General features: G+C 52.5%; 1 protein-coding gene across 1 annotated transcript; it reads left to right on the top strand.

Annotated features, from left to right (window-relative positions):
- The first annotated feature begins 630 nt into the window (after positions 1–630).
- LOC101551851 (bone morphogenetic protein 8A-like) lies at positions 631–27,764 on the top strand. Its single transcript, XM_004614313.2, has 7 exons — positions 631–964; positions 14,230–14,419; positions 14,819–14,967; positions 21,938–22,132; positions 22,708–22,787; positions 23,273–23,383; positions 25,724–27,764. The coding sequence occupies exons 1-7, from the start codon at positions 631–633 to the stop codon at positions 25,871–25,873; spliced, it is 1,209 nt and encodes a 402-aa protein (XP_004614370.2). The 3' UTR covers positions 25,874–27,764.

Here is a 27,764-nt window from a genome sequence, read left to right as displayed (position 1 = left end):
CGGCTGTCGGGCCAGCCCGCTGGCAGCACCGAGCCCGGGGTCCGGGACTGGCGGAGGGCGCTCAAGGGCCCGCTCCCAGAGCGCAGGCGCCGCTGCCCTGGGGCCTGGGTCCAGATCCCGCGCGCCAGTGCCTAGGAGGGAGACCCAAGACGACCCTGACGGTCAGGACGGCTGAGGGGCAGGACCCTGAGCGAACTGCCCACTCCCAGCTGGCGACTTGTACCTATTGATTCCGGCGCGGCCACACGGATCCGGGCCCGTCGAGGGTCTTGGCCAAGGCCTTGACCCCGCCCCATAGCCCCATTGGTTCGGCCCCAGGGGCGGGGCCAGGGAGGCGCCACTTAGAGGGCGGCTCGCGCACCTCCCAGACAGCCTGAAGCTCCCTCAGCCCGGGCAGCCGCGCCGCCCCGACAGCCCCGGAGTCCCTCAGCCCGGGCAGCCGCGCCGCCCCGACAGCCCGGGAGCTCCCTCAGCCCCCCAGACAGCTGTGGGACTGTCGCGCCCGGCGGGTCCCGGGAAGTCGCGAGTCGCGGAGCCGCGACAGGTGCGGCCGGGGGCCCCGTCGCGCGGCGACCCCGAGCCCGAGCCCGGGCGGATGCGCGCCGGGTGCGCGGCGGCCGCTGCCCCGCCATGCCCGCGCGCCCCGGGCCGCTCTGGCTCCTGGGCCTGGCGCTGTGCGCGCTGAGCGGCGGCGGCGGCCCCGGCCCGCGCCCCCCGCCCGGGTGCCCGTCGCGTCGTCTGGGCGCGCGCGAGCGCCGCGACATGCAGCGCGAGATCCTGGCGGTGCTCGGGCTGCCCGGGCGGCCCCGGCCCCGCGCGCCCCCCGCCGCCGCCCGGCTGCCCGCGTCCGCGCCGCTCTTCATGCTGGACCTCTACCACGCCATGGCCGGCGGCGGCGACGACGGCGGCCCCCTCGAGCGGCGCCTGGGCCGCGCCGACCTGGTCATGAGCTTCGTCAACATGGGTGAGTGCGGCGGCCGCGGGGTCCAGCGGGGCGCCGAGGTCTCGGGGGCTTGGGGGTCGCGGGCCGCGGGGCTGGCGGGGGCGCCGTGATGAGGGCGGCACCGACAGACGGACAGAGTCCAGCGGGACAGGCCGGGCCGCATCGCCCTGGTGGCCGGAGCTGAGCTGAGTCCGCAGCAGCCGCGTCCTCCCGAGCCCCCGAGGCCGAGGGGTGTCGGGTCCGAGGCCCGCTCGTCACCACTGGCCCAGCGTCGGGTCAGTGTCCAGGCCCTGACGACTTGGATCTGCGGGCAGGGCCCAGCCCTCCTCCCCGCGAATCTGACTCCAGATCCTGGAGCCCTTTGCCCAGCTCTGTCCCAAACCCTGGTCTGCAGTCCCGAGCCTGGGCGGCCTCTGGCTCTCCCCATCCTGTGAAGTCACTGGGGGCAGACCCCTGGAGATGCGGCCCCCCAACTCCAGCTCTCCCACTGTGGGGCTGAGTCAGGAGGCTGCCAGTCTCCTGTCAGCTGCAGTGTCAGCCTCCTCCCTTCCCAGTCCTGGACACCAGGAATCGCATCTGTCCCCATCTCCTACGGAAGCCCTGTCACTGCTGGGCAAAGCAGCCTCGGCTGGGACACTCGGGAGGTCTGTGGCCCCTCCACCTGCCACTCCAGGAGGCCACATCCCACAGCAGGAAGCAGCTTCCAGGTGGGGAGAGCAGCCATGGAGGGCGGCCTGGCCAGCAGAGACCCAGGATGAGCCACAGCAGGTTTGTGCGTCCTTGGCAGTCACTTCCTCACTGGGCAGGAAGAGGGGACAGCCACAGAGACCCTGTGCCCCCCAGCCCAGAGTTGGAGCTAGTCCAGGACTCAGGCAGCAGGAGGCAGAGATGCTCAGTGCCTGGGAACCCAGGCCAGGATCAGGACTAGATCCTGGGTTCTCAGTACCAACTGTCACTCATGGAAGGAACCCCTGGGGATTACCACCGGCCCCTTGTCCTGCTGTCCCAAAGCCCCTGGTCAAGGCACACAGGGCCCCATGGAGCTGCTGTGAGCGGATCTGCAGCCTCTTCCCCAGGCACTGGCCCTGTGGCCTCTGCCCCGGGGATTGGCTCAGTGACCTCTGCTCTCACCTGGGAGTCCCACCCCTACCCTGAGCATCAACTCCTTCCTGGGTGCATCCTCGGGTGTGTGATTGCCTCCTTGTCAAAGGGGGTCCTGCATGCATTCTCAGGTGTGTGATTGGGCAATAATCCTGTGGGGTGAAACTGGCCTGCTCTCTGCTGACCCTTGTCCCTCCCAGATCTGGCCAGCCTCAGTGTTCCTGGGTGGGCTTACCCCCACATGTCTTATACATGTGCAGATTCCAGAAATAAACTTTCAAGGCCACCTGAAGGGGTCTCCACCAATTCTCCAGCTCAAAGTTAACATTTGAGACCCAGAACCTTGTAAGTCCTCATTGCTTCCATGTGGCCGCACATAAAAGCTATTTTCCCAGCCCCCTTTTGTGAGCTCAGAGAGGTTAGGTGGCAGCCCAGGGCCACACGGCACATCCGAGTCCTGGCTTGTCCCCACACTGGCTGAGCGTGTTTCCTTGGGTCTCAGGCCTCTGTGGCTGTGGGATCAACAAGCTGCTTTGTTCAGAGGAAGCCCAGGCAGTGGGCTTCCCAGGCTGTCCCAGGGACTAGTTGCTCCCAAGACTCTTCCAGCTGAGTAGTTTAACTGGTGATTAGGGGCGGATGCAGGGTTAGACACCTCCCAGATCAGCTCCTTGTTGGGAGGCCCAGGCCCCTGAAGCCCCGTGGGGTCTAAGAGCAGAGCAGCTGGGAAGCAGCGGCTACGCCCGGGCTCCAACACCTGTGTCTACATACACACGCACGCACACACATACACACGGCCTCCTCCTCAGGCTCCTGAGCAGCCAGCTGTGCATTCCTCAGATACACACAAACACATACACACACACACACAGCCTCCTCAGGCTCCTGAGCAGCCAGCTGCGCATTCCTCAGACCAAGGGCCTCCTGCTGGGTTTGCTCAGAGGTGTGGACAGAACTCTTGGTCCTGTGTGGCCTGGTGCTCTCAGCCTTGCAGACCCTTGGCTTCCCTTGCGCACGACCCAGTAGTGGACAGCACGGGGACAGAGTAGTGTTTCTCTCATGGAACAGGGGGAGCCTGTCATGGCTGTCACCTGTGCTAGAGGAGGGGAGAGCCCTGAACTGGGTGGCAGGAGTCCCTGGGATGCCATTGTCTCCTGTGTATCCCAGCCTGGCCTCTGCTTTCTCATCTGACACCACACCAAGGGTGGTGTCAGAAAAATGAGGTGCTTCCAGGCTGATCTGTGACTTGGATGTTTTTTTGTGTGTGTGGAGGAGGCACAGCCAGCAGTGCTCAGAGCTTACTCCTGGCTCTACAATTAGGGATTACTCCTGGCAAGCTCAAGGGACCATATGGGATGGTCGGCCCTACCAATGTCCTGTCACTCTGGTCCATGACCTGTGTCTGTGAGAGGCACCCTCTCCCACCCACCCCTCAGCCCAGAGCCCCAAGCTCCCAAGAGGCCATGCAATCCACAGACTTGGGTACTACCAGCTTGTGTCAGACTCAGTTCTAGTGACAGGGCTGTGACCAAGAGTGAAGCCATGTCCCTCTCTCACAGCATGGCCCTTCTGCTAGGAATAACAAATAATAGACACCGCCACCAAATCAGCTGTCAGCAGTGATTGTGGAGAGGCCACGATGTGGTACTGACCTGACCTCACACCAGACTCTGCTGCCTTCTCTGAGTGTGCTTGAGGTTCTCCAGTCCCCAATACTGATCCCAGTGTCCAACTCTGTAAATGGAGCCACTCTTGGCGCCACCCCACGGGAGATTCAGGCATGGGTGAAGACGTCTGGGTGCCCACTTGCCCAGAACTCCTTCATCTTTGTCTTCCAGGTGTTGGGGACCCAAAGAATTTTGGTGATTTTCTCCAGGCCACACAGCAGGCTAGCTCCCTGTACCCTGTGCTCTTCTTCCTCTCCCAGTCTACGGCCCAGTTTGTCAGTCGGTGTAGTGAACAGCACTGAATCAGACTGTGGTGCTCATACACATTCTGGTGTCATACAGCAGATATTGAAAGTTGTAGTGCAGGGGCTCACAAGCAGTAAAGCGAAGATTGAACTTGTAACCTCATACCTATAAGGCAAGCTCTACCACTGACCTTTGCATATGTGCAGCACTATGTTTCCCAGCACTGACAAAAAATAAGTTGTAGAGTTGCATTGCATTGCAGGACCACCCACATTTACCCTATTAGTAATTAGCAAACTTTGAGTAGCTTGTGGTTATCAATAAAGCTTTTCTGTATTTTCTTACACATCTCTTTCTATAGATATAGTAAGCCTGACTTTAGTTTTATTATTTTTTGTTTTAGGCACCATAGTTTATAAAACCGTCATTGGTAGGATTTTGCACATAAAACATTCCAATATCACACCCTACACCAGACTGTCCACTTCCCTCCACCACTCCTAATGTGTCCCCTCCAACCACCAGTGCATAGAACGCCCCCCCTCCTTACCCCTATCAACTTCCTACTGGTTTCTATTGCCTTTGGGCATTTGTTGTTTTCCTACTATGTTTTTTATATCACAATTATGAGAGAGATCATTCTGCATCTGTCCCTCTTCTTCTAGTAGTTTAATTTAAATTGATATTCTCCAGATTCATTCACACATCAGGACTGACCAGAGCAATAGCACAATGGGTAGGGCATTTGCCTTGCACGCAGCCAACCTGGGTTCGAGCCCCAGCATCCCATATGGTCCCTCGAGCACTGCCAGGAATAATTCCTGAGTGCAGGGCCAGGAGTAACCCCTGAGCATCCTGGGTGTAACCCAAAAAAATAAAAAGGTGGGGAAGTGGATCTTGCCTTGTTCAGCAGATGACACTTAGATCCCTGGTGATGCATATGGTCCCCTAAGCACTGCCCAGAGTAACTTTGAAGCACTGCTGAATATCCACCCTCCTTCCCCATAATTAATTCACATAGCTGCAAATTTTATGATTTCATCTTTTCTTACAGCCAACTGGTATTCAATTATGTATATGTAGTATGGGCTGGAGCAATAGCACAGCGGGTAGGGCGTTTGCCTTGCACATGGCCAACCCAAGTTCGATTCCTCTGTCCCTGGCAAGCTAGCAAGAGTATCCCGCCCACATGGCAGAGCCTGGCAAGCTACCCATAGTGTATTGGATATGCCAAAAACAGTAACAAGTCTCACAATGGAGACATTACTGGTGCCCGCTCGAGCAAATCGGTGAACAACAGGACGACAGTGCTGCAGTGCTATATGTGCTACAATGTCTTTATCCAGTCATTTGTTCTTGGACACTTGGGTTGTTTCCAGATTTTTGACTATTGTGAATAGAGCTGCAATGAATATAGGAGTGTAAATGTCTTTTATGAATAGTTTTTGGACACTTGGGGTAGATGCCAAGAAGTGGAATTGCTGAATCATAAGGGAACTCAATTCTTAGTTCTGTGAGAAGTGTCCATATTGTTTTCCAGAAAGGCTGATCAGTTGACATTCCCACCAGCAGTGAATGAAGGTCTCTTGTTCCACAGATCATGCCAACACTGGTTGTTTCAGTTCTTTGTGATGTGTGCCAAACTCACTGGTATGAGATAATATCTTATTGTTGTTTGTTTCAATTTAAATTTCCCTATTATAAATGATGCAAAGCAATTTTTAAAATATACTTTTTGGCCATGTATATAGTCTTTGAGGAAGTTTCTGTTCATCTCTTCCTCCCATTTTTTGATGGGGTTGATTATTTTTTCTTGTAAAGTTCCACCAGTGCTTTATGTATCTTGAATACCAAGCCTTGGGGCTGGAGCAATAGCACGGTGGGTAGGGCGTTTGCCTTGTACCCAGCCGACCCAGCATCCCATATAGTCCTCCGAGCACCGCCAGGAGTAATTCCTGAGTGCAGAGCCAGGAGTAGCCCCTGTGCATTGCCAGGTGTGACCCAAAAACCGAAAAAAAAAAAATACCAGGCCTTTATCAGATGAGTGTTGGACAAATATTCTCTCCCACTTTGTGGGGTATCTTTTTTTATTCTGGTCCTTGTTTCCTTTGCTTCTTAGTTTGATATAGCCCCATTTGTTTATCTTTGCTTTTGTTTTCTTGGTCAGTAAGCCTGAATTTTAATCCTTGTCCCCTTTGGAGTTTCGAGATATTATCCAGTTTCTTTAAAGTCTCAGAAGTTCATTTTCTCACCATTAAAACAAAGTAAAGAACAGGAGATAAAGCTCAGAGGTAGAACTCTTGCCTAGCACACATGATGCTCTGCTTCTTGACACCATACTCACACACACACACACACACACACATGCACATACGCACTCACGTGAGCGCGCACGCACACACACACGCACACACACACACACATAAAAGATGAGGTCTCCTTGAGTAGGACTAGGTGAAATGTCCTGTGCAGCAGCTGATGCCTGCCTCTCAACAGGAACTCAGTCGATGGAACAGATTATATCCTACTTCTGTGTTTTGCTCCTACTGCACCTTCACCTTTGTTTCTGCTTTGAAAGGGGGAATGAATGAGAGATGTTTCAAAGGGTGGTGGGCTTTGCTCTGCATGCATGTTCAATCACTAGTGCAGCATGGTCCCCCAAACACTGCTGGAGCCACCCCCAGCACTGCTGATGTAATATTAAAAAAGAAAAAGAGGATGTTTCCATAAATCTGAGTCTTCCAACTCCCCACTCAACCCAAAGACAGATTCCTTCCATAATTCATTTTTGTGTTTGTCTTCTGCCGGTTTGATTCAGAACCATGTCTGGTCGCTTTTTCTTCTCCCCATAAAAACTATGAACAGGGACTAAATCTAAGTCTTCACGGCACCCCTCTAAGTCTTCATGGCACCCCTCCCTTAGCCCCCTGGCCACAGGCAGCACTTAGGCAGTGAAGGCAGAGTGGAGGAGCAGCAGGAAGCAGGGAGAGCCAGGAAGACTGGGCCTGGCCTGGTCACATGGAAGTGAGCCAGTCCTCCTGCTGACAGTGGGTGCACTCCCAGCCCCCACAGGCCCTGCCTGGAGGAAGGTGGCTTCAGCAGTATCCTCGGGCCACCAGATGACAGGAGGACTTTGTAGACTGGTGACCTCCACCCTGCCCTAGTTCTGCCATCCTTACACACTGTAGGCTGGTCCTTTCCCACAGGCTCCCAGCCAGAGAGTACCTGTGGGGGGCCCTAACCTGACACACAATCCTGGCAAGTCTCTACCCTTCTGATCCAGCTCCCATCAAAAGGGGGTGCCTGCTCCTGTCCCCCAGTGGGGGCCCGTAGGAGTGAGGTGCAGGGTGGGGAGGTCCACCCAGCTTCCACCCAGTACCGGGGCAGAGGGCATGTGTCACCTGACCACATCCTTCTGGAATACTCCCCAGCTCTGAACTGGAGGTTGTGTCCGTCCATGCTCACAGCTCCTTGGGTCTATTTTTGGCTGTGGCAGGCTTGATGTGGTACAGCATGCGGGTGTTCCCCTTTAATTTGGGGGTGGAAGCGTCTGGGCCCGACCCGGTAATCATGAGTACAGAGTCATTTATGGAAACGGCTCTTGAAAAAGTCCCTGATGAAAACTACTAAAGATACCTCAGAGAGGAAGCCTGGGGCCCTGGGCAGCGCCAGGATTTTGGGGTGTCGGAGCCCTTCAGGGTGCAGGCTTGGTAGGTGATGGGGCTGCGCCTCCTCCAGGGGCCACACAGGGTCTGGTTTTAGGTCAAAGGTGGTGAGCCTCCCTCTGCCTTAGTGCCTTGGTCACTGGCAGGACCAGCCAGACAGGCACAACCTGTTCCCACTCCAGGCCCTGGGGCAGCCCGGCTTCCCACCCCCACCCCACCCCCCACCCCAACAGGAAACAGGCTAAGGAGAAGGGAAACAGGGTGGCTTCTGGGGGGACGCCTGCGATGGAGAAGCCACTCCCAGAGCAACAGGGATTATCCCTCCAGCAAAGCAGCAACACTGCACCCCAAAGGCTGTCCTAGGGAGAGGGAGTCCTTGGAAGAAGGGACCTGTGTCTTTTTTCTGGCTCCCCTAAGTGCAGAGGTTTTGGTCAGGCCACTGTTAGCCTCCATTGTTGGGTCCTTGCCCTTCAGTGCTCACCGTTCACTAGCACAAATGACCCAAACACTGCTAGGATGGCCCCAAACACCACCAAAGTATGAACCAAAAACTAAAATAGAACAAAAACAATTTTAAAAAATTTTAAATATTATTTCCAAGAGGAAAATTGAAAAATAACATTATAGTGAAGGAAACTAGGAGATGCCACTTTAACCAAAGGATCTTTTTGCATTACTGATACTAACAGGTGTCGATGGCATATTGTCCAGTTGATTCACTATGAAAAAGGGGCACTGTTCCCCTCTATAATTCTACAAAATCCAGACCTTCAATCTAACCAGGAGAAGCTGGTTGTAAAGACTCTTGGAACACATAGAGACTTTGCAGTGGCCACAGATCAGAGCACACTACAGAGAGCTAATGAGCAAGGAAATGTTGGATTAGAACCCCAGGTTTAAAAGAACATCAGTGGGGGCTGGAGCAATAGCACAGCGGGTAGGGCGTTTGCCTTGCACACGGCCGACCCAGGTTCGATTCCCAGCACCCCATATGGTTCCCTGAGCACCGCCAAGAGTAATTCCTGAGTGTAGAGCCAGGAGTAACCGCTGTGCATTGCCAGGTGTGACCCAAAAAAGAAAAAAACAAAAACAAAATAAAAGAACATCAGTGGGAAAACTGGCAAAAATCAAGAAAAAGCTGTAGTTTAGTTAATAGTATTGTACCAATACCAGTTCCCAAGTTATTTTTTAATGACTATATATGACTATATTTAGTTTATATATTAAATATATATATCACTATTGCTGTCATCACTGTCATCCCATTGTTCATTGATTTACTCAAGCAGGCACCAGTAACATCTCCATTCATCCCAGCCCTGAGATTTTAACTTTTATTTATTTATTTATTTGCTTTTTGGACCACACCCGGTGTTGCTCAGGGGTTACTCCTGGCTCTACACTCAGAAATTACTCCTGGCAGTGCTTGGGGGATCATATGGGATGCTGGGAATTGAACCCAGGTCGGTGGAGTGCAAGGCAAACACCCTATCCGCTGTGCTATTACTCCAGCTCCACAGCCCTGAGATTTTAGCAGCCTCTCCTTACTCATTTTTCCCAATGATTAGAGGCTCATTTCAGGGTCAGGGGATACTGTTACTGTATTTGGCATATGGAATACACCACGGGGAGCTTGCCAGACTCTTCTGTGCGGGTGGGATACTCTTGATAGCTTGCCAGGCTCTCCGAGAGGCATATAAATATATATTTCCCTTTATGATGATGTGTCCAGGAATATGTTCAGAACTCATGGCTGCTCCTCCTGGAAGGGAGCATAAAATGACGCCCCCATAACCATGCCACCAGACTCCGCACCAGGGGTGCCCCAGAGGGGGACAGGTGACAGCCCTCCCTGCCCCAAGGGACCCAACCCCAGCAGCCAACCACTGCCACACTCCAGGCCACTTCCACATGCTTGAGCCGAGCATCATGCATGAGTGAACATATTCTTGAACATATTAAATATATAATATATATTAAATATATTCAATGTGCCAAATACAGTAACAAATAACAGGTCTCATTCCCCTGACCTTTGAAAAGAGCCTCCAATCATTGGGAAAAACAAGTAAAGAGAGGCTGCTAAAATCTTAGGGCTGGGAAGAATGGAGACATTACTTTCGCCCACTTGAGTAAATTGATGAACAACGGAATGACAGTGATACAGTGATATATTAAATATATTAAATATAAATATATAACTATATGTTAAATATAGTCATATGTATGACTATATTTAATGATTATATTGATCATGCAAGATACTTGTATTGGGCAAAGAGTCTATGGAGTGGTGGGCAGTGTGGATAGGACAGACCTTAAAGTACTGGCCTTGCATCCTGCTGACCCCAGTTCAGGTCCTCAGAATTACATATGGTCCCCAAGTATCACTAGGGATCACTCCTGAGCACAGAGCCAAGAACAGTCTCTGAGCACTGTTTGGTGTAACCCACCCCCCGCAAAGACTATATGGGGGGCCTAGAGAGATCACTCAGGTGATAGAGTGCATACATGCCTCACATAAATAGATACAGAGTCTGATTCCCTGCACTGCATGGCCTCCACAACACCACCAATGCTGCCCTGCTGTTCTGGCATTGACACCCCCAACTATCCCAAGCACCACGAGAAGTGGCCCATATTAAAGTAAAGAGTCTATCAGGACCCAAGAAATGTTTCAGAGGGCTGGGGTGCATGCTATTGTATCACTGTCATCCTGTTGTTCATCGATTTGCTCAAGTGGGCACCAGTAACGTCTCCATTCCTCCCTTTTGCGTGCTATTGTAGCCCAATGGCGTTTTGGGGGTTCTTTCAGGATCTGGGGAATGAGGACCATCGTTGTTACTGTTTTTGGCATATCCAGTATGCCATGGGTAGCTTGCCAGGCTCTGCTATGCAGCATGCTACTAACAGTAAAAATAGTTGCTGGGCCATAACCAAGTACTAACTATAACAACACACTTTTTTACTGCTTTCCTTTGACCCCGTATCAAATGGTACTTAGCAGAGATGAGTACTAAGTTCCAGAGGATCCAGTGTCTTTTATTTTTTAGACCACACCTGCTGATGCTCAGGAGGTTACTCCTGGCTCTGTGCTCAGGAATTATTCCTGGTGATCTCAGGGCACCATATGAGGTTGGCCTAATGAAAAGCAAATGTCCTACATACTGTACTATCTCTCCAGCCCCAGGATCTTGACAAAAGTCACACCATTGTAAGAAGGGTACCTTAAAACCTTCTTTCAATCTTTCAGTTGAGTTGATAAAATGTCTATATATATTTTCATGCCATAGTTTGGTTTATTTGTTTTAGTTTAGGGGCCAGCCCCAATAATGCTCAGGATTTAGTCATGGCTCTGTGCTCAAGAATCAATCATGGTGGGGCTCAGGGGACCATATGTGGTATAGGAGATAGAACCAGGGTTGGCTGCATACAAGAAAAGCGCCCTACCCGTTGTACTATCTCTCCTCTCCAATTCCCATTGTTGCTTTTTTTTTTTTTTTAGTAGGAGGAGGAGTTGGGCCACACCTGGCAGTGCTCAGGGCTTACTCTTGGCTCTGCACTCAGGGATCACCCTGGTGGTGCTGGGGGACCATATGGGAGGCTGGAGATTGATTCTTGTTTTGCTGTGTGCAAGGCATATGCCCTACCCACTGTACTGTCTCTCCATCCCCCATTGTTACTTTTTATTAACGGCACACATGGAGGTAATTAGGGAATCCTGTAGTTACATGGCTTGTACCTAGGACCTCCTATATGCTAGGCATATGCTATCCCATTTGAGCTGTTTTTTATTAGAAATAGGAAATTGAGGGCTGGAGAGATAGCTCAGTGGGTTGGAGCACATGTTTTGTATACCAGAGGCCTGGGTTCAATCCCTGGTACATGACCTCCAAGGACAGAGTTGGGAGTAGCTTCTGAGTATCACCAAGTGTGGCTTAGAAACAGAGTCCTGGAGAAATAGTATAGTAGATAAGCTTGCTTTGAATATGGCTGACCCATATTCGACCCCCAGTACCTCATATGGTTCCCCAGAGTCCTGCCAGGAGTAAGCCCTGAGCAAGAAAACACAAAAATAGAGGAAATTGATATCCCCTTCTTTGTTTGTTTTTGTTTTGTGGCCACACCTAGTGGTACTCAGGGCTTACTCCTGACTCTGTGCTCAGGGATCTTTCTCAGCAGGCTCAGGAGACCATATGAGATGCTGAAAATTGAATCCAGGTTGGCCACATGTAAGTCAAGTGCCCTACCCCTTGTACTGTCTCCTCAGCTTTTGATATCTCCTTTATTCCCCATGGCTTCCATGTTTCAGATGGGGTCTCCCTATGTGCAGGTGGATATTATCACTTAACCTCTCAATATGCTTAGTAAATTAGGATCATCTTCATGCCCCTACTACTAAGGAATAAATATCACTCTCATCTTATAAATCTGTGCCTTTTCCAAAGCCCTTTGACAGCACTAGTTGAAAGGATCCCCAAATGTCCTTCACAGGTGGGGTCAAGACAAGGACCAGAACCCCCCCAAAAAAAAATAGGCCAGAGCATCTACACTTTTCAATGCTGTTTTATGGGCCAAGGCAGGTATAGCCTGCCCAGGGACTCTCAGACGTCGGGTTCCAACCAGTGACATTTCTCAACACCATCCTTTGAGAAATCACTTCCCTAACTGAGGAGCAATGGCTGGAAAGTTGTATATCTTTACAGTTCTGATAGTGGGGCCCTTTGGTCAGTAACAGTTTGATGATATCTAGTTTGATGCAGCATCCCAGGAACATCACCAGTTCAGAGAAACCTCATTTCCCAGTGCAGGCCATGAGCAGCAAGGCTGAGCTTATCCGTTTGGGCAACCCTGGATGGGTGTCAATGGGCAAACCCACAGTATGGAATTAGGAGCAGAGGCCTGGGTAGTTCCCAAGACAGGAAGGGAAAAAGCAAACAGACAGGATGGGTGTTCCCCCCATCTCTGATCTCATAGAACATACACATTCAGCCTGCAGACAGATCCACAGGGCACCCCCTGGATACATCAAAGGTTCCTCCACAGATGAGGTACCTTTAGAAGGGAAAACAGCATGGCTGAGACCCCAGCCTCTCTCTGGGTGACTCCCAGTGACAGCCCACAGACTGGACCTGGCTCATCCCAGTGTAGGGTTGTCACACTGCCCCTTAACCGGGACCAAACCATCCTGAGTCAGGGGACTGTCACAAAAGCTGCAGGAGAGATGGAGGAGGGGACAGCTCTGTAGATATTCTGGCCCTGCCGGGGATAGACACCATCCCAGCTGCTTTGGGGATCCTGGCAAACAGCTGGACTCTGGGGAATGGGCCTTAGCCGAGTGTCAAGCCCCTGTCACATGGGATCTCTGCTCCCTCCCCCTGTTCTGTACATGGAGAACTGTCCCCACCTGCCCATGGAGTGCCCAACACAGCTGTGCCTGACTGTCCCTCGACCTGGTTCCCACAAGGCAGGGTCTTCACAACGCTTCCTAGCATTCCCCACATCCGGCCCTACCACCAGCCTGGTGACTTGTGGTCACTGAGTCTAGTGGCCAGAGAGGGAATCTTTTAAAAGACTCAGATGTGTCATTAAAATCTCAGTGCTGGGCTTAGGGAAAGGCGCTGGGTGGCCCCCACCCCTGCTTTCTGGAAACAGAGATTTTCAGTGTGTGAAAGGGACAGGAGGCCAAATTGAGTGCCCAAAATAGACTGTCTCGGGCATTTCCGGGCAGCAGGAAAATGTGGGATTGATCTTGCTACCGAGGTCCCCACCCTGACTGTCAGCTCCCCACACTGCTGGGCCCCGCCTCAGGTGCCCCCACCAGCCTGTGTGCCCTCCCTCCCCCAGGCTTTGCTTCACTGCCCCCATTTACCTGGGACCCATACCATGGGCCAGAACTCAGACTTCTTAGAGCAGTTTCACCCAGACTCAGCACACCCTGGGCCCCACACCACAGATCTATGGACAGCCCCAGCCCTTTCATATCTGTGGGCGATGTGATCTCGGCCCATAACTCCTTCCTGCCCCTTCACCCCCAAGATTCTGCCCCATCCTTCAAGGCCATCCCAGATCTTACCTCTCTCCTTCGTGCCCCAACAGGCCTTGCAGCATGTTATGGTTGGGTTCCCTGCCTGCACCATCCCATGCCACAGTTCTAGGCCATTGCTCATGCTGGCCCCTTCTCTTCAGGGACCTTTCTCCCTGGACATGGTGGCAGATTCTCTGTCACCCTCAAGACTGGGCTCCAGTGTCAGCTGCAGTTCATGGCCCCCACCCCCCTACTACCCACCACAGGCAGGGTCTGTTGAGCCCCTGAGGCCTCATCTCTGGGTCCCAGAGCATAGGGGTCCAAGTGGGGGCAGGCTGGGTGAGGGGCTGAAGGGCCAGAAGGAAACTGTCCTAGTTGGCACCTGCCCTATGTCAAGCACCTCCTGTCTACCCCACTGCCCAGTCTCAAGGCATCCCCCAGCCCCCCATGACAGCTTGGGGGCACGTCCATACCCCAGGAGAGGGTGGCCCACCCAGCTTGTTCAGAACCCCAGCTCCCCCCAATTCTTCCCACCCAAGCTTGAACCCAGCAGACACTGAGTGACCCCACTTTACCTTGCAGTGGAGCGTGACCATCCCCTGGGCCAGCAGGAGCCCCACTGGAAGGAGTTCCTCTTTGACCTGACCCAGATCCCGGTGGGGGAGGCAGTCACAGCCGCTGAGTTCCGGATCTACAAGCTGCCCAGCTCCCGTCCGCTCAACCAGACCCTCCGTGTCAGCATGTTCGAGGTGGTCAGGGAGCAGTCCAACAGGTGCCCGCCTTGGGGCATTTCCTGGGGAACAGGGGAGCACCCAAGAACCCACCTTAGGGACGACAGACATTTGACCAAGGACTTACGAGAAGAGGCCCATCCTCTGTCCTGGCCGTGGGACCTTGATCAGTGCTGAGCTTGAGCCTCAGTTTCCCCACCTGCACATGGGTACAGTCACCCCTCTGTGTATAGACTCAGGACTCATCTCAAGGAGAGTACAGAGCTACAGTTGGGATTATACAGGGCAGAGTTGCAGGCACTGTGGGTGGAGTGAGATGGACCCATGAGGGGCCCAGCCCAAAGCAAGAGGAGCAGAGACCCCCAACCCATCCTCGAAGCACTGGAATCGGGCAGTGGTGCCACCCTCAGCCCCTGTTAATTGTTCTTTCATGTCCACAGGGAGTCTGACTTGTTGTTTTTGGATCTTCAGACGCTCCAAGCTGGGGACGAGGGCTGGCTGGTGTTGGACGTGACAGCAGCCAGTGACCGCTGGATGCTAACCCGAAACAAGAACCTGGGACTCCGTGTCTTTGTGGAGACGGAGGATGGTAAGAGCAGGTCTGGGAGGTCACCAGGGCCTCCATGGACTGTGCAGAACTCTCAGCTGGAACCACGTCTCCAGCCACCACCTGGTTAGCTGTGCCAGTGGTGGTGACTTTCCCGCTCTGGGCCTCAGAGAGTCAGGCAGGAAGCACCGAGGTCTTCCCAGCAGGTTTCCCTCCTGTCCCACAGAACCAACTTGAAATTCACTGAGAAATTCCTATTTCTCTCTTCAAGAAATGGGCACTCTTGCTCGTCTCAGAAGCAGCCTTCCATGTGGGGTGTCGTGCAAGCAGGCCATGAGGGAAGTGTCACCCCTTGACTGTGGTTTAGATACCCAAACTCTGCAGCTTCTGTGGAGCCCTTGCCATCTCCTTACTTGCTAATCTCTATATGTAGTCTGTAGAATGAGGATTCAAGCATTCACTCATTCTATCTGTGAGCTAGGGACAAGTCCCCTATACCCCAGGCGAGGCAACAAGGCAAGATTGAGGATCAGAATGTGCCTTGTTGGCTAGAGAGTAGTAGGCCACGGAGAGATGGATTGCTGCAAGGCTGAGAGGTGAGGGCTAGAGAGAAGCTTTCTGAGTTAGAACTGAACCACAGGCTGGAGTGTAGGGGTAACCGTTCTCCTTTTGGGGGGATACTCCTGGTAGTGGTGGGGAACCATGCAGAGCTAGGATCAAACCTAAAGCTGCTCCATGCAAAGCTTGTGCTCCTGCCCCTGCACTTTCTCCCCAACCCTGGGCGGCCAGAGTGATAGGACAGCAGGTAAGGTGCTGGTCTTGCACACAGCTGACTCAGGTTCAATCCCCAAGCATCTCATATGGTTCCCCAAGCCCACCAGGAAAATTCCTGATTGCAGAGCCAGGAGTAAGCCCTGAGCACAGCTGGGAGTAGCCAAAAAACTTAAATAATAAGAAGTGCCTAAATCTTCTTCATTCTAAAAATAAATGATCCAAAAAAGTTTCCTCAGAGAAAAGTGTGTGAATGTTGTTCTATTTCATCCTGGAGTCATTAAGCCCTTGTCTTAGTACATCTGTGGTGTAAAGTATGTGATTTTGTGTGGCCACATTTGCAGCTATGCACTCCAGGAATTCTAAAATTTTAAATACAGTGATACAGCTGAGGCTAATTTGATTTTTTTTTTAAGTGGAAGTGACTTTGGGGTCTGGAGGCATCTCAGCGGTGTGTTGCTCTCGTGTTGCTCTCTTCCGAGAGATTTATTTGTGAGTTTCTGGATCATAGCCATTAATGAGCTTATATGGTGCCAGAGGAAGTGGGAGTTGGGGGGAGGTCGCCCATTCCTGACTTCCTGCAAGCCTGGAGATTTCAGTCACAATTCCCACATACCTGGGTTTTTCAGCAGATTTACTCATGGATGAGGCTCATTGAACCTGAATACACAGATAGTTCCAACCTACAAAGGTTTGACTTAGGATTTTTGGACTTTGCAGTGGTATGAAAGTGAACTCATTCAGTAGAAACCAAAATTAGAACTGCCGGTGGTTTTGGCAGCCTGGTGATCCTCAAAGCTGTCCTGGGATGTGGGTCACAGTGTGAGCCTCAACCCTGGTAGCCACGTGGGCTTGAAGTTCTCACCCATAGTGGGTCATGTTCTGTGATGGCAACTTGTATTTTTTATTTAATGGTATTTTCTATCTACAGTGGGTTTGTAGAGATCTATTGAAAGTCAACAAAAAGCTCTGTGGTTGCACATGGTGTTAGAAATCAAACCTGGCACAGAGCTAAGTAAAGGTCCATCCGCAGGACTGGAACAGGAAATTCAAGCTGGTCAAGGAAGATCTTTCAGTGGAATCAGATGGGAGCCTCACGCACAGGAAGGGCCATATCCTGAGGTAGAGATGGGGAGAGACCACCCTCTCTGAAGGGACAGAAGGGGTTGTGGGGCCTATAATACCGTTTAGTGGACTCGAGGGCCTATTTAGGGTCTCTGAGAAGGGGACTGATCTCACAGTTGCTTGAGGAAAGTTCCAGCAGCCATGTGGAGCAGGCAGAGGTCTCCAGAGGAGGCAGGACAGCATTGTTGAGATAATAAGAAGGTTGGGCTCCTTGTTATGCTTCCATAAAGAAACCATGCAGGGCTAAGGGCAAACCTGGTTCACCACAGGCTCCAGATGTCAGTATGGGCCTTCACAGGCAGCAGCTGTATCTACTCGCTGCATCCAAGGGGCGAAGAGCCTCAGGGCAGGTCAGCAGGCTCCCAAAGAAGAAGGAAGACTTGCCAGGACATGGGGATAGTCTTGGCCCAACCAAGGGACAGAAGAGAGCTGGGGGCGAGGAGCTCATAGATAGGATTGGAAATGTGGAAGGCTGATAGCCCAGGGGCTCAGCAGCCCAGGAAGCAGTCCCACTGGGCCTAAGCAGGGCCATAATTTCTTCTCTGGAAAACAGGAATCCAGCTCTGGCCATTCCCCATGAGGGCCTCTAGGACTGCCCAATGCCATCATGGGCTGTCTTGGGCTTGTCTCTGGGCCTCCTTCCCTGTCAGCTCCCTCTCAGGGTGTTCCCGAGTGGAACCTTAATGGGACGAACCCAGTAATTTGTGGTGGGTATTGTCAGTGGTCAAAGGTTGGCCTCTGGGTTGATTAGTTGCTAGTTAGTAGTGGCCCATGTGTACAGGCCTAAGGCACAGCAGCCTAAGGGACCTTCAAGCAGACTGGGTAGAGCTGGCAATGTCCTTGATGTATACTGTATAATGGAAATTATACCTGTGGCATAAACTGAATACATACGACAACACACACAGTGCTGATATTGTACACATGATGTTTATGTGGCACATAGTATATATGGAACATGGTGTTTGTATGGTACACACTGTATTTGGCACATAATATTTTTAAGGCATACTCAGTGTTTATATGGCACACAGTGCTTATGTGTTTGCAGCACTGAAAATAAATGTACATGGATGTGAAACAGGTGGCACTAGGTTTTCAGAATCAGGGTCAGAAAGATGGTTCAAAGGGTTAGTGCTTAGGCCAGATAGATAGTGTAGGGGTTAAAACATATACCTGGAATGATCATGATCCCAGTTCAATCTCTGGCACCATGTAGCCTCTTGAGTACCACCAACTATCACTCTGGTAGTCCTTAGTATCCTCGGGCCCGGGCATTGAACCATCTGGCCCGCTTGGCCAAGAAATTCCAGGAGTGTCGCTGAAGCTCTCTGAGAAACACTTAGGAGACCCACAATCCATAAAAAGAGAAAAGGCTAATGCACCTGTTCAGCATGTAGCAGGCATGTTTGAGCCCTATACCCAAGAACCAAGACCGAGTAGCCGCTGCAGGGCTGGAGCAATAGTACAGTGTGTAAGGCACTTGCCTTGCACACAGTCCATCTGGGTTCACTCCCTGACACCCCTGAGTCTATAAGGAGTGATTCCTGAGTGCAGAGCCAGGAAAAAGCCCTGAGCACAGCTGGGTATAGCCTTTAAAAAGCAAACATGAAGCAGGTAGCTTGCGTTGGCAGATGGCTGACCCAGGTTCTTTTTTTTTTTAATTTTATTTCCAAAAACTTGCTCACAATAATGGATTACATTCAATATTTCAACACCAATCTCACCACCATTACACCTTCCCACCACCATTATTTTGAATTTTCTACCACCACTTAAGCCTGCCCAACAGGCAGATGCTAATTTATTTTGTATTGCTTGTTATGAATAGCATGAGATGTCATACAGTCACTTTCATGCCAGTAATTTTTTTTCTTGCTTTTTGGGTCACACCCAGCAATGCACAGGGGTTACTCCTGGCTCATGCACTCATGAATTACTTCTGGCAGTGCGCAGGAGACCCTATGGGATGCTGGGCATTGAACCCGGGTCAACTGTGTGCAAGCACCCTACCTGCTGTGCTATAACTCCAGTCCCAATTCTAAAATTTTAAATAATTAAGGTGTGGAGAAATCTCTGCTGTGAGCTGCTTAGTTCCAAGATTCACTTGTGAGTCTCTGGATTATGACCATTAATGCACTTAAATAGCACCCAAAGGCAATTCGTAGGCATGACAGCCAGGACCCCGAAGGGATGGGGAGATGGAAAGGAGCAGCCAGTCCTCAATCCCTTGAGGCTTGGAGTTTGCAGTCACTGGGCCTGCGTACCTGTGACCCAGGTTCTATCCTCAGCATCCCATATGGTAGAGACCCATCAGGAGTGATCCCTGAACACAAAGCAGGAGTAAAGCCTGAGTACAGCCAGGTGTGGACCCAAACCAATCAAACAAATCATAAAATTGGGCAATCATGGCATGGCACTATGTTTAGTATAAAATTTCTATTAAAAAAAGCTAAGGTCGGGGCTGGAGTGATAGCACAGCGGGTAGGGCGTTTGCCTTGCATGCGGCCAACCCGGGTTCGATTCCCAGCATCTCATATGGTCCCCTGAGCACCACCAGGAGTAATTCCTGAATGCAGAGCCAGGAATGACCCCAGTGCATCGCCAGGTGTGACCCAAAAAGCAAAAACAAACAAACAAACAAACAAAAACGCTAAGGTCATTGGATTATTACCTTTTTAATGAACATCAGAAAGGAGCCTAAATGTCTGAAGATAAGTTAATATCTAAGTAAGTGATGATATATGTATCTGCTCAAAGGAATTTTGTATAGTCATGGTTCATTCATTGGACAGCAGATACATTGGAAAGTGCATTGTTAGGAATTTTGCTTGAATGTAATTCCACCAGCCTAGATGGTAGGCCTACCATTCCCCATGGCTGTGTGATTAAGGTATGAGGACACCAGTGACCAAAATGTCTTTATGTCATATTCAACTAAACATTTTTTTAATTATTTAGTTAGTTTTGCTTTTTTAGGTCATACCTGGTGGTGTTCAGTGGTTACTCGTGGCTCTGAACTCTGGAATTGTTCCTAGCATTGCTCAGGGGAACCACAAAGGATGCTGGGGATCAAACCCTGGTTGGCCGCATGCAAGGCAAATGCCTACCCACTATACTATCACTCCAGCCCCAACTAAACATTTTTTAATAACAGTGGAAATTTTTTTGTGAAATGTTGTGAAGGCCCAGGGAGATATCTCAAAAGCCTGGAATGTTAGCCTGATAAGCAGAGTCCCTCATTTATTCCCCAGAATCACATAGTTCCCTCACCCCTCAGCATTGCCAGATATAGCCCTGATGGTCCCTGATCACTGCTGAATTTGAACACTTCTTTGTCAAGCCCCCAGAGCTGGGCCAAATATCTCAAGTAGCGGCCCCCATCCCCAGGATTGCTAATAAACAGGGGGAGAAGCTATTAGGGGGAGGGAGTTGTTGGTTTGGTTTGATTTGGTTTGGGGCATACTTGGCAGAGCTAAGGCCTATTCCTGGCTCTGTGCTCAGGAGTGACCCATATGTGGTACTGGAATTCAAACCAGAGTCAGGCAGAATGCTTGGCAAGTACCTGACCTGTCTTACTGTGCCTCTTAACCCCACTTCCCTAATTTTCTTGTTATGCTCAGGATTGTGCACAACAAATTGATGTATTGAGACTGAGAGATGGATATCCAGTTTTAATCCCTTTTACCACGTGGTCCCCTGAATATCAACCAGAAGTGACCCCAAAACACCAGGCTGGGAGCAGCTCCTGAGCACCACTGGGTATGGCTCCAACACGACACCAAGCAAACAGGAAAAAACAAACTGACTTAAAAACCCAGAAGAGTGGGCAGGGAAGTTATGAGTGATATTTTTCTCAAATTGTGATTTACAGTTATTATTTTATTGCCTTAACAATAAAAAAATCAAGAACTCATTTGGAATACAAGGTACAGGAAGGAAATTTTATTGAAGTTTCCAGATAGTGTGTTTTTAATGGTATGTTCAGTCCTTAGGTTGCCCTGGGGGAAAAGATATTATAGGTCTCACTATTTCTTGGCTGAGGCCTCAGCCAGTTTTGTCTTCACACACACACACACACACACACACACACACACACACACACACACACACAGACACATACACACTTTTGTTTAGATTCTCAGGGGTGTTATTTGGTGGGGGTCTGGGCTATACCCAGTGATATTCGGGGCTACTACTATCTCTGTGCTCAGAGTACTTGGGGGCTCTTCCAGCTCAGTGCTCAAGATGAGAGTTTGGGTCAGCTGCATGAAGGCAAATGCCTTAACCCGTGTACTCTATTCTGCCCCCCAGTTTGTTTTGTTTTGTTGTTTGTTTTGGGTACTTGGGCCACACCTGATGACACTCAGGGCTTACTTCTGACTCTGCACTCAGGAATCACTCCTGGCAGTGCTCAAGAGACCCTTTGGGGTGCTGGGGTCAAACCTGGGTTGGCTACATGCAAGGCAAGCGCCTTCCCCCACTGTACCATATCTCTGACTCCAAAGCCCCCAGTTTTTAATCAGACACACACACACACATACACACACACACACACACACACATACACACACACACAGCCTTGTGGCAGGAACTTGGGCTCTAGACTGAGGCCCACCTGGCAGATCTGCACTCTGGGACACTGTTCGGTGTCTCTGCTGCTGAGCCTGGTCATAACTGTGAATGTCAGGGGACACTTGGAGTCCCGCTCCTGGGGCTGCCCCAGAGCAACTCTACTCAGCCCTGCAGCTGCTCTGACCAGCAGGTAGAACTCGGGTCTCAGTCTGGAGACCCAGGTGGGGGCCTGAGCCTGAGAGTCCCTGACAGGGCAGCGGGGCTGTCCTGGACCCCCATTTCTCAGGGTCAAACATAAAGACCTGGAGCCTTTGGGATGTACAGAAGGCACTCAAGTGTCCCCACCAGTCACCCTGACCCGGGTTCCTCCAGACCTACTGCCCAGGGGCTGGGGCTGCATATGAGCTCCCCTCAGATGGGTAAACTGAGGCCCAGGGGGTCACTCAGTTCCTGGCCCTCCTGCTCCTGTTCGTGCTGGCCAAGGTCCCTGCCCTGTCCACATGTAGGGCCACTTTGAGTAACCAGTGTCTCTCCTAATCAGGGCGCAGCGTGGATCCTACTCTGGCAGGTCTGCTGGGCCACCAGGCACCACACTCCCAACAGCCCTTCATGGTCACCTTCTTCAGGGCGACCCCCAGCCCTGTGAGAGCCCCTCGGGCACCGCGGCCCCTGAAGAGGAGGCCCCTGAAGAAAACCAACAATCTGCCGCACCTCAGCCAACTCCCGGAGATCTTTGGTGAGACCTCAGCTGGGAGGCTGGATGGGCCAGGGGACTGAGAACAGGTGTCAGCTACAGCCTTCTGGCCCTCAGGGGGGCTCCCAGCCACCGCTCTGCCCAAGTTCTCAACATGGAAGTCCCTTGTCTGGCCTCCCCAGGCTTCAGGCCTTTCTCTGTCACACACAGCAGCTGTCTGGGGGCAGTACCACCCTGTAGCCCTGGGCTCTGCCCACATCTGCCCGAGCCCCTTCATTCAGAGGTGACCCCACAGGTGGAACCTGGCCCACCTCATGTCTCTCCTCCCGGAGTTTCCCTGTTGCCTCTTGGGGACCCCTGGAGCTGTGGAAGAGAGTGACAGGAGACATGGGGTGATGCCAGAGATGCCTCCAGAGGGAAGGAGGAGCTACTGGGTGTTGGGGGGTCCCTGGGACTCAAGAGGGACTGGGTGTGGGCCTACTCCAAGGCTGTGAGGGCCCCACAGAGCCACAGGGTGGACACCCAGTGATTTTCACCTGCCACCCTCTCACTGGGCAGGTGTGCCTGTCAGCGCTCCTGCCCCGTGACCCACAAAGACCCTGCGCCTGTCCCTGCAGATGGCACCCCGCACTCTGGTGGCCGGCAGGTCTGCCGACGGCACGAGCTCTATGTCAGCTTCCAGGACCTTGAATGGATGGTGAGCTCCCCGCACGCCTCTTCCCTCACCCCATGGGTCATGGGGCCTCTCCAGTGAGAGGGTTGGGGGTCTCGTTTCCTCACAGGTCTCCCCACTGAGTCACTGTGCCTCTCCGTCTCCCAGGGGAGGGTTGGGGGTTCATTTCCTCACAGGACTTTTCGTCTGTTTTTATATTGGTGAAGGCAAAGCGTTTGCTTTCATGATGAGAACACAGCCACCCCCACCCTCAGTCATCATGTCAGGGCTGCCAGGAGTGAAAGGGACAGCAGGGACCTGGGCATCCACTGCCACTTCAGTGACAGGCAACTGAGAGGTTGAGGGGATGGCATTGCTGGGGACAGGATAGAACAGGCCCAGCCCCGCTCCTGAGGGTCAGTTGGGACCCAGACCCTGGGGGACACTGGCCCAGGGCTGAGGCTGCATTCATTGCGGGCGGGGCAGCTCCGAGGGCCCCATGGTGGGACTCACCTCTTCCTACTCCTCAGGACTGGGTCATCGCCCCCCAGGGCTACTCGGCCTACTACTGTGAGGGGGAGTGCATCTTCCCGCTGGACTCCTGCATGAACGCCACCAACCACGCCATCGTGCAGTCCCTGGTTAGTACATGCGCCTGCCACATCAGGAAGGCAGGGGCACCATTTGCATCTCTGGGAGCCTCCTCAGAGGGGCTCCTTCCTGTGTGGTCATGGACTTCTAGCCTACCTGTCCCAATCTGGTCCCCATGAGACCAAGCTGTACAGACTCCCTGTACCCGAATACACAGACATGCCATCATACCAACTGTGTACATAGCCACCCCATCACACAAACTGTGTACGTAGACCCCCATCACACCAACTGTTCACGCACCCCATCACATTATGTATACAGACACCCCATCACACAGTGTATACAGACACCCCATCACACCGACTGTGTATATATACACACATACACACACACACCCCTATCACACTGTGTACACACACATACCCCATAACACTGAAAATATTGCCCAACAACAGGCACATACTCGGGCTTATTGCATCCTAGGCCTGTGCACATGTCCACAGCATGCTCACTTACACACAGCAGGATTACTCCTGTGCACACACAGAGGGTCCACATGTACACACATTGACACAGCAGGCCTACAGGGGCACAAACACACAGATACACACAGTAGGCCTGCAAGCATACACATCAGTCTTGCACCCACATGGGACAGTCACATGCATTGGTGGGACTCACACATGTCCCCCCCTCTTGCCATCCCTACATGGTTGAGCCTTTCACAGGGCCTTTGTGCTCTGAACCCTGTGCGCAAGGCCCACTGTCCTCATTCTGATGACACAATGCACATGACACAATCCTGTGTCCCATCCAGCTGTGCTAGGGACCCCAGGGGCATCTCAGGGATGGCGGTGCAGCAGCCCTTCTGTTTCTCCCAGTCTCCCGCTGGTTCTTTTCAGCTATGTTTTCTGGGCCTGTGTGGCTTGTGTTCTTACAGGGCCCAGGGCCTGGGTACCTTTAAATGCCCCAGAAGTTTCTGACAATTGTTGCTGGTGCTTAGTTCTCTTTTTTCAATGTTTGTTTATTATTCAGTGGGGGGCTTCGTTCTAGAACATTCTACCTAGATTCTGAGTACCCAGCATCCTGAGCCTTCCCTTGAGCTGGAAAGTGCAGTGTAAAGGTTGTGCCTTAGAGGACAAGTGTGAGAGGGAGAAGAGTGAACAGTAGCCCACCCTCCCCATGGGACTTCCCTGCTCAGCCCTCACAGGGGTTTGCAACCCTCTCCCAAGGGTCTCCCTGGAGCAGCTCAGGGGTGACAGATGTGGGTACAGCTCTGGGACACTTATCCCTGCTGAAGCGGAGTGAGGGGGCAGGTACTGACTGCTCCAGGACCTGTCCCCTCATCCCCAGAGTGAGCGCAGATTGCTGGGTGCATGCAGGTCCTGCCCCGGGGGGCTGAGGGTGAGCCCGGAGCAAAGGAACAGACAAGAGGGGCCTGTCCGGAAAGTTCCTGGCAGCAAGAGGAAAATTCCAGACAGGCACTAAGACAGGGGCCAGCTGGGTGGATGCTGGACCAGCAGGGGTTGGTGCTGGTCAGAGAGCAGGGTCTGGCTCACGGGCTTGGGGTGATTCTGGGCACGACTGAGTTCTCAGAGGTGAGACTGGACTCATGCTCCCCAAGTGTCTGCACCAGGATGAGAACAGGGGTCAAGGGAGGAGGTGGCTGCAGTTCCCTGCTCCTGATATGGAGGGCACTGACGGGGTGGGTGGGGGCAGTCACTATGAGCTGCAAACCCCTGTGACCTCAGGGGGAGCCTCTGTGTGGTGAAAGAGCTGTTTTGTGAGGCTCCTGTGTGCTAAGTGGACTCAGGGCTCCCCAGCTGCTGGACCCCCTACCTCACAGTCACTGTTGGGTGGGTTGGAGAAGGACAGGTCTCTGCCTCTGGGTCCCATCCTGCAGTGGACAGGCAGCCATGGGACTGAGCCTATCTCCTGTCCCTCAGTAACCTCCTCTGCTAGTGACCCTCACCTGGAGGGAGGGGGCTCTGGGCAGAGAGAGGTCCTCAGAAACCCAGTGTCCATAACACCTGGGACCTGGGCATCCAAATCTCCCCGCTGCTCCCTGATGCCCACAGGGGGCAGACAGCCTAGACACAGCTAATGTAGACAAGACATCCTGAGGGACGTAGTGGGCAAAGAGAAAGAGGAAACCCCTGGGCTCTCCAGGAGTGCGAGGAAAAGGGGTGGCCACAGGGCACCAGGAGCTGGGCACCCTCAAGGTGGTCTCGGAGCAACGTGGCTCCCAGCTGGGCCATGCCCTGGGTCTTCGTACCACCCTGGCTGCTAAGAGAGGGGAGAGGGGACAATGAGGAGCCTGGGGGTGGAGTTGGGGGACAGCAAGAGGTCTGGGCTTGGCCTCAGGCTCAGACCTCCACCTCTACCAGGTGCACCTGATGAAGCCAGATGTGATCCCCAAGGCGTGCTGTGCCCCCACCAAGCTGAGTGCCATCTCCGTGCTCTACTACGATAGCAGCAACAACGTCATCCTGCGCAAGAAGCGCAACATGGTGGTCGGGGCCTGTGGCTGCCACTGAGGCTCTTGTTGCCAGCCCCCACCCCCGCTGGGCCCAGACCCCCTTTGGGGACAGAGACCTGCCTTATAGTTCAGTCAGGGAGGGTCAGCAGGGAATGTCCTTTGCCCCTTTCCCCAGGGCCTGTGGAGGACAATCCCTCAGGACTTGACCACACAGGAGGCCCAGGAGCTGAGTGCACTATCTGTGGCCAGCACCCATGTCCCACAAACTCATGGCCAGCACCATGTTATATCGTAGGCAAAACCTCAGTCATCCTTGCCCTGATTGTGGCTAAAGGCCAAGCAGCATTTGGATCATGAGGTTGGTGGTGGGGCTTTGCACCAGCCCCTCAGTGCAGGGACCCCCTTCCCCAAGTCAGCACTGGGCATATCCTGGCACTGTCAGACGCACACTTGCCCTAGTGGCTCTGAATTGGTACTTGGGTAGTTAGCACTATAGGAAAAGAGCAAGTTGAAAGGCTTCACTCTTCTGGCTAAAGCTGGTGGGAGTTTTTACAGCATTTGTCTTCTGCTGCCCTGGGTCTACCTTCTGTCTGTGGAAGAGAAGCAATGAACCTTGGAGGCTTCCAGTTCCCTCTGACGCATCAGCCCTGAAGCAACTTAACTTCCGGGAGAAGCAAAGTTGGTGACTGCAAGTGCGATCCAGGTGGACACTGCTCGAATTCTCCCTTCCATTGCAAATCACCATGCCAATGGCCAATATTCATAATCAACCTGGCTTCTTTTTCCACTGGACTGAATAGGGTCTCAAGTTCCTTAGCACACAACTGCAGTCACTGTTCAGAAGTTAAAGGAACTCTCCATCCACCCCTGCTAGCTCTGCAGGGTGCGGGCGAGGCTGGGTCTGCCTGTGGGCGCTGGGACCCAGTTGTTGAGAACTGGCTGGTGGTGCCTGAGAGAGCACTCACATACAGACCTCACATGTGGGAGACCCTGGTTTGATCCCTGCACTAGATGTCCCCCAGCACCACAGGGAGCAACTCCTCGCATTGAGCTGAGATTAGCCCTCCCAACACTACGAGGTGTGGTTCAAAAATGTTTTTAAAAATAATGAAAATTTTAAGATCACAGAACAGCCACCAGGTATTATTCTGTGTGTCCAGAAGCTCCGTCTTGATCCTCGGGACCTGTCAGCATAAATCTAGCACTGCCGGAGAGTGGCCAGCGGTAATTAGCCCATCAAGGCAGAGCTTCCCACCAACCACTGCTCTCCTGAGTGCTGGCAGAGGCCAGTGTTTCTGGATTCCTGACCTGAGAAGCATCATTACCTACTGGAGACAGAGTCCAGCTGCTGTGGTATTAAAGCCAGTCCCCACCAGCAGCCAGACGTGGGTTTCTTTCTGGATTCAGCTCTGCATCCCATAAACTAGCAGTGGGACCAGGGATCCTGGGAGCAAGTGCAGAGGAAGAGGACTCCCCCGCAACACACACACACTGTCTCTTCACTGGCTGGAAGCTTCAAACTCAGATGGCAGGAATGGTTATGGCTGGGATGTGACTTGGACATGGTCACTGACTTGGACATGGCTGGAGCCCCTTCCTCATTGGACTTCATTGAGCATCTGTGACATGGGGGCCCCCAAACCTGCCACCACACAGCTCTTGCCTCTCACATCAGAGATAAGAGGGGTGTGGACCGCTGTGCTGGCTTGTCAGCATTCTGTCTCAGTGGTTTGGAAACCAGGGAGGTGCATAAAATCCATGATCCAAAGACCTGTCTTGGCCTTGCCATCAGATTGGCAGAACAGGAATGTAGGGATCCTTAGAGGACCTTGTGTCCTCTGCAGGGACACAGAGTCTGAAGTCAGCTGGAAGGGCCTGGGAGAGGCCATGAATCTGGCATGCTCAGCAACTATCTGATTGTCTCTGATTGCTGCTACTGATGCCACACA

The sequence above is a fragment of the Sorex araneus genome, chromosome 5, assembly GCF_027595985.1.
Source record: "Sorex araneus isolate mSorAra2 chromosome 5, mSorAra2.pri, whole genome shotgun sequence".
NCBI classification, from domain to species: Eukaryota; Metazoa; Chordata; class Mammalia; order Eulipotyphla; family Soricidae; genus Sorex; species Sorex araneus.
This window is presented reverse-complemented; position numbering and strand designations above follow the sequence as displayed.